At 43.6% G+C, this 17,751-nt stretch overlaps 1 protein-coding gene across 4 annotated transcripts in view; it reads right to left on the bottom strand.

Annotated features, from left to right (window-relative positions):
• The window catches only part of dock4b (dedicator of cytokinesis 4b), a 104,584-nt gene that overhangs the window by 73,951 nt on the left and 12,882 nt on the right, over nucleotides 1–17,751 (bottom strand). For all 4 annotated transcript variants that reach the window (XM_041030055.1, XM_041030056.1, XM_041030057.1 and 1 more), the window contains exon 2: nucleotides 1,232–1,315. In XM_041030055.1, the coding sequence (XP_040885989.1) occupies nucleotides 1,232–1,315 (84 nt within the window). The remainder of the gene's footprint in view (nucleotides 1–1,231; nucleotides 1,316–17,751) is intronic.

Raw genomic sequence — 17,751 nt, 5'->3', positions numbered from 1 at the left:
TGTCAGCAGCCCATCTCTCAGCCTCCTCACTGCTGGCAGGATTTTGATTTTGTTCCTCCCTTCTGGGCCAAGCATTCTGCTGGCTGTGCTATTGTCAGCTTCCTCTGGGTCTTTTACGGCAATATCACATCCCTCTGGCTGGCTGCACGACTGGCCGCTCGACAGACTGGCTGGCCGACTCTCTCGGTGCAAGTGTGTGCTTCTGTCTCCCAACAGGAAGTGAGACGGTGAGTGTCAAGAACTCCGGAAGAGGGAGGTGTGTGGGCGTGTATATTTGTGTATGGTTACTTATTTGTGTTAAGGTGTGCTTTGTGCTACTTGTGGCTTTGTTGTGGCTGGATGATAACATTTTTCTGGAAATGAAAATAGGGCAGAGACAATATGCTGAACTACTATATTCCTCCAATTATAATATATTAAAAACTTAAATTGGGTCCCTTAAATGCATCACCACTGATGCCTTCTAGAAAAATGTTGTATCATGTAATTTATTATTTGTCTTTCTTCTTTTTCCCTTATTCTAGGAGATAGGATGAGATAAGAAAAAACATAATAGCATGCATAGGGAGAGAAAGACACCGAAAGAGAGTGAGAGTGTAAGAGAAAGCAAGTAGAGGAGAAAAACAGACTCAGCGTGGGCAGGAAGGCGGGAAAAGCAGCCAGCCCGTGGTACAGGAAGCAGTAGCAAACATGAATTTCCACAGACATTCATCACAGGCGACATGCTGCTCATTTCATGTGTACGCTTCACCACGACATCTCTGAATAAGACATGTGTGAAGTGTGATGTCCACTGGGTGAACTTTCAGTACACGTACAACAACGGCACGTCTGAGTGTCCTTTCATGTGTTGTGTTCGCCAAATTAGGACGCGTTTCTAGTTCCACTACTTCTGCTTGTGGTTGCATGCATAAACCTGTGGATCAATGTTTGCATGAGCGTCTGTGTATCACTGTGAATGTGTAAAGATAAAGTGCATGCAGCCTGTGCATGCCTGTACCAATTATTTGTGAAAGATGTAATAAGTGTTCAGCTTTCACACAGATTTCCTTGAACTATAACCTTCCTGAAAAGAGGAAGAGTTTTTCATGTGTTCGCTTCACTACTCAACTGAAACCAACTGCTCTCATTACTTGTACTATTTTGTTTCATTTCAATTTTTTCCCCTTCTCAGAAAGCAGCTAACTCCAGGATAATGTACACATACTAAGTGTGTACGTGTGCGCTGTACCTTCACATTTCTCCAGGATCTGCACTGTGTCTCCAATTTCCAGTGGGAGGCCATGCTGGACGGTCCCTCGGAAACTGGCCAGCACTGCAACAAAAAGAGGCACAAAACACCCACAAGTTTTATTTAATGCTTGAGCTTGGTTATGCAGAGTTAGAAAAAGGTCCGAAGACATAAGCAGAGTGATACGAAACAAAACTGCTGCTGGAAAACCAGGATGAAACAAAAAATAACTCAGAGAGAGGAAGGGGCAATCAATAATCTGTGTAGGTGAAATAAATTCAAAGCTTATAAAATATCCCTGTTCTTCTGCACAAACTCAAAATAGTAATACACAAATCAAAGCTGCATAAATACATTCTGAGTAATACAGAATATAAAAAGTCAAACTTTGACTATTCAAAAACCATTCTAAGAACTTTCAGACACTGTGACCATAAATGGAAGAGACTGAAAAAGATAGAAGACAGGAGATGCAGTCTGCGTTTGAGTCATCCTGAGCAGCAGACGATCTCACAGATAGACACAGGTGGTAAAATAACATATCTGCCACTTTCGCTTGACTTATAATGACCTTTTACTGAAACCCAAACTGAAACTCATACTGTATGATGGAAGGAACTGTGTGATACGGAAAAATGCATAAGATACAGAAACATCAAGTTTTTACATGATTTCTGTCCCAAATCGCTTCAAAGCAGATGGACAGCAGAAGCAGGGGTGGATTTAAAAGGGCAATCCATCAATTTTACACATGAAGATCAGCTTACTAGGTATCAGGAGCCACTGCTCAGCCGGTGAAAACAGTGGGTGGCAGATTTCTAAAAACTGAAAAACAACATAACCTCTGGTAATGCCATTAGGTTTATCTCAAATTGGGCTTGAATTTCAAAGATGCTGCATTTTACCAGCATCTAATAAAGGGAACTGATGAAGATGAATTTGGGGAAAATGAAGGACCTGGGGTTTTTGAAGCTTGACCTATACTAGGGACTCAAAGACAGGATATCTCTGACTATTCCTTTTCAAAATCTGCCCTTTAAGGGAACATAAAAAGGCAGAACAAAGAGATGTATTTTAACAGTGGCGTGTACAAAGTAGGAAGTTACGCATCAAACAACGGAAGCACAAAGAGATCTGAGACACTATGATGAAATTGGAAAAAAAACTTAGATACTGTTTGGATTGAGATTTCTGATTATAGAGGTTTTGACTCGATGTCGAAGCAAAGCCTGAAATATAAAGGAGAATGAGTGAAGCAGTAGGGCCAGAGTGATGCTGATGGACCATTAGCACTGAGCAGTACTTTCAGCTGTGAGAATGTAATAGTCATCAGCACAGAGTGTCAGTTGACAGCTCTTCAAACAGCTCTTTAAAACAGAGCTATGTCCCGCTGACTCGCTCACTGTAGCCTGTCACACACACACACACACCCCCCCCCCCCACACACACACACACAATGAATTAACCCACACACTTAAACCTGCCTGTACACACAGATATGTCAACCACTGCACACTGATGTTCATACAAACACAGCTCACACAAACGCTGACAGATCCACCCACACACACACACACACACACATACAGACTGTGGAGATGTCTACACAAGCTCTTACACAGGCAGAAAATTCACACAAGCGGCCTATTCAAACGGCAATGTATGCAAGCACACATGGGTACACAGACATGCATTCACACATGGACACACACATGCAGAGGGAAAAAAGACAGCTTCACTTGGAAATGGAGTGGAAACGTATAACAAGAGTCCCTGTCATGCAGAACTGAGAGGGATCCCGCCACAGCTGAAGAGTTTAGAGAGAATTTCATTTCTTCTTCTGCCTGCAGGGCTCGTCCAGTGTACCTGAATGCACCATCCAAACAGCACTGAGAGAACTGCCCCTCACTGGAGAGGGATTATATTCAAAGATGGTGAGATGCACCCAAAGACCATGAGCGCAAAGACTGTGGACTCTAAGGTCATGTTTCATGGACTGGTGAACACACAAGGATGCTGCACGTGAGGACATACTTATTCACCATTCAGTAAATCAAAAAAAAAAAAAAGTTATAAAGATCTATTTGAGTTGGCGTCCTAATTATATAGGGCCAGTATGTTTTTTCTTTTCTAAAATCAATAAATCTAACTGTATTTATTTTGAAAATCCCTAAAACTGGAAAAAAATAAATTATTGAAAATGTTATTCTGTTACTTTCTTGGAGGGATTCTGGTGCACATCAACAGCAAATTGACATTTTCTTCCCTATTTTTACTTCACTTTTTACAGCCGGAGCATTTAATGGATGTTCCTTGTTGCAAGCAAAAAGCAACTTTTGGATGCACTGGGGAAAAAAATGGCCAAAACTGAACAACAATGAACTTTACTAATAGACAAAGTTGCACTCAAAGAGAAACATCAGCTGCAAATCAGAGGCTGACTGCCAGGGGTGTTTATTTTTCAGTTTCAGGTTTGTTTTTTTCCTGGCAGAGTAGCCCACTATCCATGAGAGGATTCAGCTGAATTACCCATCCACCCACTCTCTCATGTTGACATTGAGATCAAGTCTGCTGATGAAATCAAACAGCAGCTAGACCCTCTGTGTGTAACTCCATGCATGTGTGTGTGTGTGTTATAGCCTGTGTCCTTCTGCGTTTTACGTTAAAGCTTCGTCAGCTCCTTGTTATCCATCACACTGCAGAAACACTATCTTTACAAGGGATTTGTCACAAGTACACATCTGACTTTGTAATTCATTCAAAGACCAACCGCTTGCGCACACACACACACACACACAGAAGCAAAACTTGCCTACTTTTTGTAATTCATCCAAAGCCCTATCACTCACACCCACGCACACACGCCGAGGCAATCACAGCAAACTCACTTACATTCACAAAGTGTGCCCAATGCATGAATTATCCAAGTGACTTTCCCAGCTGCAGTGAACTAAATTATTCAGTTTCAAGTCGCCTTTTTTTTCTGCTGTGAAATGAAAGCTTCCCGCCTGTCGATCCACAAGCCAGCTGCTGTCTGTCCGTCTGTCTCCGACTGCCTGTCATCTGTCTGGCTCTGACTATCTGTCTGTCAACTGTCTGGACTGGCTAACCGCCAAATGATGCACTGAGGAGACGGGAAAGGTGTTCACTCTTGGGGGAATTGATGTGTTGCTGTTGTTGTGGTTGTTGTTGTTCTGCCTCCATTTGCTGCGATTGCCGGATGTGTCCTATTACTCCAGAAAAAGAGGACGGCGAGTACAAATGGGGCGAGAGATGCCATTCATTGCTGTTTGACCACACAGCTGCCACAGAGTACAAAAACAGGCCTAGCAGTGGTAAAATCCTATAACCGGACCAATGCACACACACATGCCACACCACACACACAAACATAGCACGTCTAAGTGGATGCCACTGGTGCATGAATATCCTATTGCATAAACTGAACAAAAGCAGACCTGCTGATGCTCAGATATGACATTAACACACACACACTGTCTGTCTATTGAACCCGTTAGACCCAGTTTCCAGATGGCCTGCACTGACCAGCATTTCAGCCACCAAAAGGCAAACTCAAATCCTCTCTGACACACACAAACACACACACACACACACACAGTCTGATTCTATGTGACACCGCTGGGTCACGGCGAGGACGCTGCTATTCTTGACCAGACCATTGTCCCTAAACTAGACATTACACAAAGAAGGCAGCCTGGAAGAGCCATGCACACACGGATAAACAAACAGAAACACATGGACGAGGACAGAGACGGGGACAAACAATTCATACTGTCAATTTACTCAAGGGAAAATGAGAGACGAGGGAATGGAGACTGACAGAAGAATCAACAGAGGAAAAGGGAGCAGATTTAGAAGTTAAAATAATATTTAGGGGGTCTCTGGTGGAGAGTTGGTGGTGTGACACTGATGCAGCGTGTCACTGGGTCTTCAGGGGGCCTAACATGGCAGCACACATCTCCATCACAACACTTGAGAGCGCCACTTGGGGAATATCAGCTCGTGTGGAGGTCACAAAGAGAGAGATGCCAAGAGAATGAGTGAAAAAGTGCAGAGGTCAGTTTGCTAAAAACAAAGACCAACGGGCAGCATTACATCAACTGACAACAGTGACGTTAAACCAACCATTATCATGTCCTCACTATATTTACAGACTTTAGTCACAACCCACACACACATATATATATCTATATAAAATGAGTGAAAATTAATCTGGTCCAAATAGGTTCTTGCTGCATTCCCATGGGTCTCAGGTCTGTGGGTCAATAATTGTAATACTTGAGCGGTTGCAAAAATTACAGGCATTAGTGCTGCTCTTTTGACCACGGCTGCTTGAGGAGCAGGTCCAATTATGTCAGATCTATGGAAGGCAGGGTCTGACCGCCATCAAGTCTCTTTTGTTTTGAGAAAATTGCTTAATATATATTGGTTTCAGGTAGGTTTTCTACTGGTCTGTCCAAAATGCTGGACATATGAAGACCTCTAACAGAGAGTAACTGCAGCTACAAGAGTTTTTCAGTGTCAGACACTGTTATTACAGCAGTACCCAGTATCTGCTCTAATTGTCTGTTGAATATCTTTTTGAGTGTTGGTTGAACAACAGAAGTAAGCTGAAGATGCCACCTTGGGCTTTTGGGAACTTACGATGGACATTTTTGCAGCCCCAACCCAGATATCTAACCAAACAGAGTTGCACTAAAAGCAAATAATCTGTTCGTTAACTGACAGCGACTGTGTCCACATGGGATCTTGAAGTCAGAGGTTGCGTTTCGATCTCTTTAACACACTTTCACCTCGCTTTAATCCATTAGGTCTAGATCCGTGCTTGCTAGTTTGCAAGTGCATTCTGCTGAGTAAGTCGAGATCCCTAGAAAGCCTGCTGGCTTGGATTAGGCTTACATGTGTTTTAGGCTGCCACTTGGAGTCAAGGCCTGTCAAACCGCGTTACATTTGGTTTGCTCGTTGCTCCGTCTAAGCTCCTTAGAAGAACAAACACCGCCACAGGCCCTGGGTAAGAAGAAGAACAGAGCTCCTCCTTCAAAAACAGACTGCGCTCCTTCAAAAAAAAATTTAAAAAATAAAAAGCGACGACTGAATGAGGCAGGTACGCCGCCAGTGATCAAAGCTCGATGTTATGTTGCTGTAAGACTCAAATTTACAGAGGCTTCATCATTAAAGTGAAGAAAAAAAAATTAAAGAAGCACGAAGCAGCAACTGATTTCTCTCTCAGAGCCCAGAGTTTTTAACCAGCTTTTTGTACTAAATCACATGGAAAATTTCATTCAAAACACTCAGTGTGCTTTTTAACCTCATTAGCCTGACCCTTTGTTCTCTCCAAATGATCTGACAATGATTCACATGCATAATCCATTCCCACATGTTAATTATACAGCATTTATGTCATTAATATGCTAATTTTGACAAAACAGCAACTGGTGGCGTTCCACTGGCCTCCATTGCTGCCAAATGTAAGGATCATGAATATTTTATTTGTGTGTGGGAATATATGTGTGAGCATTATGAAACGCTTACAGTCACACCTGCAAACGTACATTTGTAAGGATGTATTAGGTTTTGAAGAATAAAAAATTAATGAGTTGATTCTGAAGAAGGCAAGAGGAGTAATATCCAAAGGGGAAGCAGTACCTGTTTTAATCCGGTTTTCTTATACATTTAAAAGGTGAACACTTTCATTGGCACTTAACACACAGAACCTCTTCACTTCCTCATGCTGGACTTCCTGCGTTCTGCATTCCACTGTCCAAAAGCATAATACAGTCAGAACTGAATCTGCCAAACCAAAAGTGCCTTTTATTCCAGCAATGTGACTAAAACATTCCTACTTAGACCAAAACTAGCTCAGCTATGTTTTCCCTTAGCCAACTTCATGCACACTGTGCTCTTAATCAAAGGCTTCAGGCATTTATATTTCTATGTGGTGAACAAAAGAGGGGCTTAAATACCTCCATTTCCATGTCATGCCAAAACACTGTACGTGTCCCACCACCTCGTGGATTTAAGGCAGTGAGAGGGTGAATGTGGTTAACAACACACAAGGACTTACTCAAGGATCTTGTACAGTAAGAAAATCCAAACCACAAAGATGTGTTTATGCATACACGGAGCACACTCGCAGGCACAAGCACACACGAACTCACACGTGTGTGACAGAGCAGGAGAAGTATCTGACAGCTTTAGTGTAGCTAAAGACAGATTAAGTCAATGTGTGCGCACTCATGCATCCGTAAAAAGGGTGATCGCTCTGGCTGAGCTTGGAATGCTGGGAAGCAGCATCACGCATTTAAAAGCAGGGGAATCAGCAGGGGTCGGCAGCGGGGGAAGAGAGCGGGCAGATGTCTGAAAGTAGCAGCGCTGAGAAGGCCTTGAACAGGACTCAACTTGGCAGTAGTGCACACAGAAAGAGACAAAAACACACCTGTAGCAGACGCAGAGGTCTGATAGGCAGCGCAGACAAAAGCCAGGCCGGCAGAATCACCCAGGAGGAACGGCTTTCATTTCGCCTCCTCCATTGCCGGCCGCCAGGATCCTCGCGCTACCTTTGTGTGTGCAGAGATAGCAACATCACCACCATCCCAAAACCGCTCACTAGCAACAATAACCCTCCGCTCAAATCACGCTGCTGGAGGAGAAGCTTTCAAAGCAGTGTTGTGCGAGGAATTTTATTACTTTTTTTGGGGGGAAATTGCAGCGTGACAAAAAATGCAGCTCAGGGCTAAATAACATTTCAGCGCTGCCTCAGTGTCAGAGACCGAATGTGAAATCTTATTTCTGCACTATCTGACCTGTGAAAGAAGTGAAAAATAAATAGAAACCGTGCAGGTGAGATGGGCAGCCACTTATTAAAAAGACAACGTGTCAATGAACTGCTATGAACTCCTGCTGCTTATGCCCTCCACGTCTCCTCTAACATGATTATCACTGTAGAAGCTCTTATAAACACATCTGCACACAGAAAAAAGTAAAAGCACCTTTTTTTTTTCCAGGAGCCTTTTCATTTGCATGATCACCGCCACCGTAACATTAACTTTTGCCCCAGTCATAAAAGAACAGGAAAACAGAGGGCAAGGCAAGCAACATGAAGTCTGTCCTACTGGCCTGAGCAGGAGAAATCATAAAGGACTCGGATTAAATGGAAATATAGGTCAGTGCACTAAAACCTCACCTCATTCCCAGGCATTAATCTGACTCTGTGTGTGTGTGTGTGTGTAGTTTCAAAGCTAGCTAAGTGAATACATTAGATAGCCCTCTGATGCCAAAGCAGAGATGATTATTATAATCCTCTTGGGAGGTTTTATCTCACCTGCATAAATTTGCCACTTCCCCCTCCTCTGTAGTATTAATCAATGCATTACGACATTACGACTCCTGCTTTTGTCACTGTGATGTCTAAATACTCAAGCTGGCAATATTCAAAGCAAACAAAAGAGGCTTTGGTCATCCTCATCCCAATACTCCTCTTTAATCCCGTCTCACTTTCCTGTAGTTCGTGTCTTTTGTACCTTGGGGTAGCGATTCGCAGCCAGTGAGGTGCATGGCAGCATAAGGGACGCTTCCTGTGACTGGGCTGAAAGGCATTCCTGCCAAAAACAAACCATCCCGGATTTCACTGGGAAGTGATCTGACGCCAGCTCTCCCTGGAGGACATGAGGACGGCTGCTGAGTTGCCACCAGAATTCAACTCCAGTGTTTCTATGTCTGTGAACAGACACACTCCAGAAGGCTTCAAATAAGTAAAGTGTGAAAGCAAATTCATCATCTCCATCAGGTATGTTGCATATTTAGAGCCGCGTTCACTGATTTTTAGGCCACAAACTGTAAACACAACACTGACATATTATTATCTTATTAAGGTAGCAGCAGGTACGTAACAGTATCATCCACTGTCCACTATCCACAAAAACATTTATCAAGAGTTTCAAAGAATAATTCCAGTTTTATAACAACTTGGGTCTTAGCTTTGTCCACCACTTGTATCGGTTAATATGCAAAACAGCTGAGACAGATTATCTGAAACACTGCAACTGAAAGTGAGCACACCCAAGATGCCCGGAACGCTCGTTGCACAGGAAAACTGTGGGTGCACACAACTCTGCCAAGTACATTAGGTCAAAGGTAAGCCAGGAAGGGAGTCTCCAAACTGTGATGGTTGTTTACAACCGACAGTTTGGGTTGTAAGTTTACATTTTGCCTCTGTTTTCTCTTTTAAACAAGTTTGGCTATCCTGGGACTTAAAAGTTCACTTAACTTGTAACAAACCAGCATTACTCTTATTTTGTGGTTACTTGAGTTCTCTGATAAACCACAACACCAGACAGACAACAGCATCTATTCTCTCTCTCTCTCTCTCTCTTTCTCTCTCTCTCTCATACTCTTAACACTCCAGATGCAAATGCTGGGAGCTGCAGCTTCAGAGAGTGTTGATTTTCAGCAGCAGCTGAACTCATACCGACTCCGGTGCCTATCCTCCCACCCTGCAGAGAGAAACATGGAGAGAGGAGGAAGAAAGGCTAAAATATACAGAGGGAGAGGAAGGGTGTGGGTGAGGCTGGCGATAAAGCTGCACAAGGAAAAGATTTTGGATGAGAGAGAGAGATAGTGTGGAGAGTGATGGAGGGATAATCAGTGGGACAGAGGTAGATAAGTGGAGAGGAGGCTGCAGCTCCAACCAACACACGGAAGAAAGGCAGTGAAGGATGAGGAGAGAAACATTGGCTCTTCTTCTTTCAGGTATAACGGTTAAAAGTGGGAGGGTCATATGAAACCTATTGCATCAATCGGTCTCTTTTTCATTCTGACTCAGCGGCAATCTCTCCCCTTCCTTTCTATTCATCTCTGCCGTCCCTCAGCCGCTCTCTTTCAGGGAAGGGGAGGTGTGGCTGACCTCTACCTACACTTCAGGCTCTCTTGAATCAAATTACAACTAATTATGCACTTTTGCCACAGTAACACACATGGGTTTAAACGCACACACACACACACACACACACACATTCAAAGCTGTCAGGAAATCAAAAGACACGTGACTGTGCATAGCTGTGTGTGTGACCTTTATGATTTCATGCATACACATGCACACACATACATTCTCAATCCACAGAGATTTGTGATGCATTTGGCAGGTTACGTGTTTCGCTGTCAGCAGCACTATTAAACTGTGCCTGACATCACACCTCGCTGACGTGACATCAGCAAAAGACCCTCACCCACCACTGCAACAGAAAAAATAAATAAATAAAATAACACGTTCAATTTCACAGCTCCGGGCTATAACAACCAAAACAGCAGTCAAGTCCACACTGAGGATGATGAAAGTATGATGACAACCTGATGAAACAAAATCCACCAAAAGCAGCATCTGTGGTTTTATCTTGCAGTGCCGGTTAGTCAAAAATCAAAAACTGAAGGCGTGGCATTTAAAAAAAATAAAAAAACAAAAAAATGGAAAGAAAGGGAAAATGCTGCCCCCAGGGTGAAATCAATTGGATTTTATAAGCAGAGCAGGTACAACCGCTGTGATGGTTTAGTTTAGATTTTTGCCTGTGAAGCTTTTCAGTCATCCAGGTCGTGGTTATCCAAGAGGAGATGAATTGTGGGCAACTGGACTTGGTTGTAGATTAGTTTATTTGTGCTATGTGTCTGTCAGGAGACTTAAAATGGGAGACAGTGCAGTGCAGCCTGCAGCCACAGCCTCAAGCATCTATATTGTATGTACAGACAATAGTGGGATTTGCACTGACTGGGGAGCAAGAGGAAGCAGTCTGGATATAGACAGACAGAGACAGAAGGTGAGGTACAGATAAAAACAGCCAAACAGTGAGACTGATAAATAAAGCAGCAGAAAGAGACACCAGAAGAGAGACAGAAAGTGTGAGGGAGAGAGAATCAAAGAGATAAGTAGCTGTCAGCTCTCGTCTAACTCGCTTCACTTTGTTTGCCCCTGTACTGTACTGTATGTCTGCTTGAGGGGAAGAGAGATGCTCCATGTCAGCTCTCAAACAGGTACAGGCCGAAGGCATGGCCAGTGGAAAGAGGTGTGGACGAGCGCAGGAAGCTAAACACACATAACAGTCAAACCAATCACGGAGAGAAGAAAGACAAAGAGACGGCTGAGAGATTCGGAGAATATATATGATAATGGCTGGATATGAAGTGGAAATTAAAGATTTAAAGGAAAAAACTGTAGCATTTAAAAATGAATGTGTCATTCACAAATGTGGTGAAAGTCTTAAAACAGCACCGTTGCTGTGGTTGGAGAGGCTTCCGATGCACCTGTCTGGCTGAGAATGCACATACCATCACCACACTCTTCACAACTTCACAAACATTTCACCCGCTTCTCCATCTCAGAACGAACCTGTCACTGAATCTAACACTAACGTCTAAAAAGTTACTGATTGCTGCAGGTATACACAGTATGTACACACAGAAATCTGAGGAATTTCCAATGTATTTTCATCTTTAAAACCAGGCACTTTAACCAGCTCTAAGACTTTTGCTGTGGTGACAGCTTCAGGGGCATGATGTGCACAGAACTGTTAAAACTTAAGTCATTAAGAGCTAACTTGTTGCTTGATAAAGGGCATGGACTTCAGTATGGCTCTGGCAAAGAATGGCATAAAAGCAAGAGATCAGAAAATAGCAAAGCTCCCACTTGTGAGATAAATGTAAAGAGCAGTTATATATGAGAGACCTAGAAGAACAATGTATGGAACAGTAGACTTGATATTTTTATACATGTGCAAGGCCCAGAAGCAAACCAGAAGATGCTACCACTCCCTCTGAAATAGACAACACTCCTGCTTAATAAATGCAGTAGCATTTATTCTCCTTCATCTCCCAGTATAGCAAGACATTTACAAGGAAGATATGGTTTCTGTTTTCCTATGGCTCTCTATGATTTTTAGGTTTTATTTTTTAATCAGGCCTGTATTTATATTTTGATGTTCATTAAAAGTTTAGCGTATTTTTTTGTTTTTTTGTACTTTTTACATGTTTAATCCTGGGGGGTTGGTTAAGTGCAGGTGAACTGTAATTTTCATGCTCTCTTGAATAAGTAAGCTGGACCTCGAACCTTGAAGTGGGGTTTTTCAAGCCCGAGGACGATGCACGGGCCTGTGCAGCTCAGTGTTTGAAGGATGATTCTCATTTGTACACTCAGCGTGTGTCAGTGTGTTAAGGTGCTGGGATCATACCATTCGACTCCATGGAATCATACTGGACAGCTGGTACTTATCACCTTATTATAGAATATTTTCCCACCCTAGTCTGATGAATAGCATATTGTTCTGCACACATATAGTATCTGTGTGTACAGATAGGTCTGTGGAGGCAAACACACAAACACACCCACGTGCATGATGTTTGTGTGGTGAGCAGGGTGGAGGTAAAGGAGGGCGGGGGGCTTAGTGCAGCATCTCTGAATCTGCACTGAACCACGAACAGCCATATGGAGGCTTCCTCCTTAGTTAAACCCGCTGGATTGTTGCACGACAGTAGCTTTGGGAACAAGTTACGCATTTTATTGCATGCAGATGCTGCCTGTTTTGAACACAGATTAGTTGTTAAGGCAACGTGCCGCCGCAACATCACCACCACCGCTCTCAATTGTAGGCTGCGAGCCGTGACACGGAAGCCCACAGACGGCGAGTGAACTTCCAACAACTCGACAGCGAACACAAACACCTCCTCCGAGCTAAAATTAAAACTATTGTTCAGCATTCCTCACTGCAGAATGAGATCCATCCATGCTTCCAGGCACTAAACTGAAGCAGATAAACACACAGATGTACTTAAGGGCTAATTCTATCATGTATATGTGGTAATAAAAGGGCAGTAATGCTCTCTAGCTCTCTGGGGGTTTAAGCTATGGTAGGGCAGTGAAGAAATGAAAAGAATGTGCACTTTACTGCTGCAAAAACCACAGCCCGGCCTATTGCTATAAACACTCACACCCGCATCTTAATACAATATGTATGTGTACATATGTGTCTGTGTGTTATAGTGCATCTTTGTGTGTGTGTGCATTCATGCCAGCAGTATCTAAACAAGCCTGAACAAGAGGCTGTGTTAACATCATCCCTGTGGGCAGGAAAGCTTCTGCCTCATCTGATTAGCAACCCTCTGCTCAGGGACTACACACACACATATGTACAGAGAGAAGGGAAGGATGGGGTGAAGGGTTAGACTGAGACTGGGGAAGAGCTCGGTCGATCAGCAGGGGTCGATGGCCAGATGAGGGGACGAGGGAGTGATAGAAGAGAAAGGAGAAGGGAAAAGAAGGTGAAAGGGGCTAAAATGTAACTTCTGAGGAAGGGTTAAGATAGTAAAATTAAAAAAAAATAATAAGTTGGGTAAAGATGCAAAAACAGGAGAGCCAGGGCAAGAGGAGTAACCCTGAAGATAAGCATAAATGTCAGCAGTGAGATACAGGGTTAATACTGACTCTGCATTTTCATCTTATTACCACACAGATCATAAGTCTTCCATTAGCAATGAGCCTGACCGTACTTGTGTCCCTTTGAAGCAACAATATCAGTGAGTCACAGACAAAATGACCCCATGCTGCAACCGTTAAATGCTAAGCCTCCCAGAAGATGCAGCAACTGGAGCGCAAAGAGACAAACACAAAGAGAAAGGGGAAGATGGCAATGTTGATGATAGGGCTGGAGCTAATTGGAGATGTGAGGACAAATCAAGCAACGATGTTACTTGTTTCCATGTCTACTGAAAGTTGGCACTTCTGCCACCAACCACAAAGAGTCTCCTTTAGCCGAGTTTGTCGCAAACAAGATAAAACACAAAAATGGGGAGAATAAAACAAGCATCACAAACAAATGAGAAAGAGGAAGTCCCACTGGGCCCGTATCCCAAATGCTGTGTAGTCATTACTCTATATGTTCACTTCACATCGTGGCCTAGTAGCCTTCATTCAGTTCTCCTCCTGAGGAAATAAAACAAAGAGCTCTGTGACAAGTAGAGACAGAGAGACTGTATAAGGAGAGAGCAGTGAAGCATCAGTGAGTGAGTGATTCGAGTCAGTGGGGAGTGTATGAAAAGCACGAGAGTGAATGAAAAGACCACAGTGTGGGCTGTCTGCGCCGAGCTGAAGGGGGCCGCTGGGTGCAGGTTGTGATGTTGGACGTGAGCTCAGATTAACTGCGCGGGGTCGAGTCGCACAAAGGAGAACTGACTGACAAGTGCACCGTGACACGAGCAGGACATGTATGAATGCAGCGAGGACACAGACACAGAGAGACAGACGGTGATAGCCTCAGAGCACAGCCAGGGTAATTGAAGACACTTCACAGGAAGTGGCAGCATGAAGAAACTCTGAAACACACACACGCACACACACACACTTGTGTACACACATAGTGGGTCCACTCAAGGACACACAGATGGCAGGTGCTACACAAATACAAGCCACTGGAGCATACCTTATTAACAGCTAAACCAGCCAGCCAGCCAGTCACTGCTTCACAATAGGAATCTACAGCCTTGAATATGTTCGCTCCCCGTAACATGGGACAAAGAGCAGCTAAACTAACAACTTAAAAGGGAACCAGCTTTAAAAAGATACCATATCACAATGGACATTATCTGTAAAAGCCCATTTAAATCTTATGTTATCTGCACAGAGAAATATTGAAATTGACACAACACAATGCCTATTCAGAACAAAATAACACCAACCAAACCTAATACAATGAACACTGTACACAGTGTTTTCCAATCAATACACAGCTGAAGAGAGGTGAGAGTGAAAGGAGAGGAAGAGCAACCAAGGCAGTGTAAAGCGACCAGTACTTGAAGTCATTAAAGCAAGTTATCAAGCACATCTATGAACTTGTGTCAACAGAGGAACACCACACAACACTAAGCACAGAGCAAAACCCAAAGCTAATTCTGGTTTACTTTATACCATATACAAGAGAGATGTCTGAGCATTGTTGTGGTTCTTGTATGTTTTACAAATTACATCACGTCTGATTCTCCTTAAGATGGAAATATGAGGCAAAACAGGGAAGTCATGATTGTTTCTAACAGTACAATTAGGACTCATAAACACTAGTAAGTCCCTCAATGACGTTTGCTCTTGTGTTTCTGACTCTGGTTCTGAATTAATTTATTGCTAAAAGCTGCTGAGAATTACTTTTCAGGTTTCCAATGAAATCTGCAGAGCTGTTACCAATAGAGTTCAGCATCCTGAGGGCCTTCAAACAAAGAGGCATTCAACAATTCAACAGTGGCATTTCCAAGTACGCTGTGTACCACTGGGTATCAGGCAATTCTAAGCAACAGCAAAACTTTGTAAGCTCTGCCACAACTCCTTCGAAGCTCAGCAGAGCAGAAAGAGCAGAGGAGGCCATTTAATGCTGAGACTACAATGGAGCTGAACTAACAATGACAAGATAACGACAGTGGTGAGGGGCGACCGAACCAAGAAATACGACCAGTATGTGATCTGTCATCTAGCCCAAGCCTCAGAATAAAAATAAAATGTTTTCATGTGATATGCATTCCGCTTTCCATGAGCCACAAGATATGGAGAACGAATGAGAGCGGATGTGTATGAGTGTGCGTCCGTGTCTATATTGGCACCGATTCTCATTCTTTCCTATAAAAAGAGCCTCACACACTGAAAACTGAGGGTTGGATTACATGGCTTGTTGGCATGCCAGTGCTCCTGACATCTGCTATAACTCAGACAGATCAATAATGGATGTAACACACACACAAATACACACATACGCACACACTAGAGAAATATGGGCATGTGAGCTGATTTAATGGAAAGTACAGTAACAACTGACAAAACAACTGGACAGTATTCTCTCACATACGAACTGCAGCATTTCTGTAACACACCTTTTTTTCAGCGGTGGCCCAAAGTTGCAAGTACATGACTCTGTGTAGTGGGCTTTTACTTTGAAATGATACATACAGGAAGTGGAGACACCTGGCGCCAACAAGCCAAGGCAAGAGAGAGAGAAAGACAAGGGAAAAAAGAAGGGAGACAAATTAAGCCCCCCCCAACCCCCAAGAGGAAACACTGAACTGTGTTTATAAAACTACATCAGGGAGCTCATTTGTATTACAATGCTTAATGGCTTTCTGTAGGAAATGGATTTCCTTCCTTCTACTCTATTCAGCTTTAGTCACCTCACATGGTGTTTGCTGTCAGGAAATGTCGGCCTCACAAATAAAATCTAAGAGGCAACACATTCGGGGGGGGCGGGCCTGCTTGCAACTGATTCCAGATCAGCAATCTTTAAACTGAACCGCTCTGTTCCGCTCTGCACCATGCTCCACTGTGTGCTTGAATGTATGGCCTGTGTGTGTATGTATAGGTGTGTGTGTCTACGTGCACGTGGTCAACATTCCAGCAGGGCTAAAGGGGTTCAGCTGTCCTCTGGGCTATTTTCCTGTGCGCTGCATGCCATTGGTGGATCAAGGAGGATTATTCCTGGGGTCGGAGAACTCGAGGAGATGGAGGAAAAATAAAAGACGAGAAAAGAGAGAGAACCACCATGGTTTGGAACGGTTTCTTTCAGGAATCAATCTCAGGCAGAAGGGAGCGCGGAGCGGAGCGGAGCTGTGTTTGTCAAAGCAAACCACGTAGGAAATCACACAGCCAAGAGCTACACTGAGCGAGAGACACGGAGGGAGAGAGAGAGTAGCCACTCAAACCATCTTGTACCATAAAAATAATTAACTGATACTCAACTGTCACACCAGAAAATCCCTGGTGCCTGCTTTGAATTTTGCTTTAGCTCGAGGAGTTGCTTCACACTTTGCCTTAATCTTGTCCATTACTGCGACTACATCAGTGTGAACAAAGAGGCTGCTCTCCAATTTGTTTTATAATGGCTGTCGTGCTGTCAGGGACCCCAAATGGATGGGATTCCCAATTCCCCTACACATTCTCCAGATTAAATTGGGAGGAGAAGAAGCTGTGGCCCTGTACTTCAGCTTCACGCCGGCTAATACAAATGCAGCGGCAAGACAGAGAGAGCGAGTGTCAAACTGATGGCCGTGCTCAGCTAATTTGCTCGTGCTCGGGTCCACACAGACAAAATCAATGGAGTGGAGTAAGAAAGTTGGAGGGGGCAAGGGAAAAAAAAAAAAAAAACACGTCCCAGTTTCCGGATTTAGGTCAACGGCAGTCGTGTGCACCCTCCAAAGCTGTCTGTAATTAAATAAAACTAGTTAAAAAGTCTGCAGGAGCTCTGAACTTGAAGGGGGAAGAGAGATGAGAGAAGGGGGAGGGACGAGGCTAGAGTGATTAATTTCATCTTTGTTTTTCTCCTCCCATAGTTGCGAGTGAACACCATTATACAAAGTAGAAAGGTAGCCTCATTTACGTGCCCGTTCATTGCCTGGTGCTCCCTGGGGGGGGAAAGAAAGTATAAAGATTCTAATGAGCTACAGAGAGAGTTCCTGAAACACACACGGGCAGATACAGACACACTGGGACG

Source organism: Toxotes jaculatrix, chromosome 22 (assembly GCF_017976425.1).
Source record: "Toxotes jaculatrix isolate fToxJac2 chromosome 22, fToxJac2.pri, whole genome shotgun sequence".
NCBI classification, from domain to species: domain Eukaryota; kingdom Metazoa; phylum Chordata; class Actinopteri; family Toxotidae; genus Toxotes; species Toxotes jaculatrix.
This window is presented reverse-complemented; position numbering and strand designations above follow the sequence as displayed.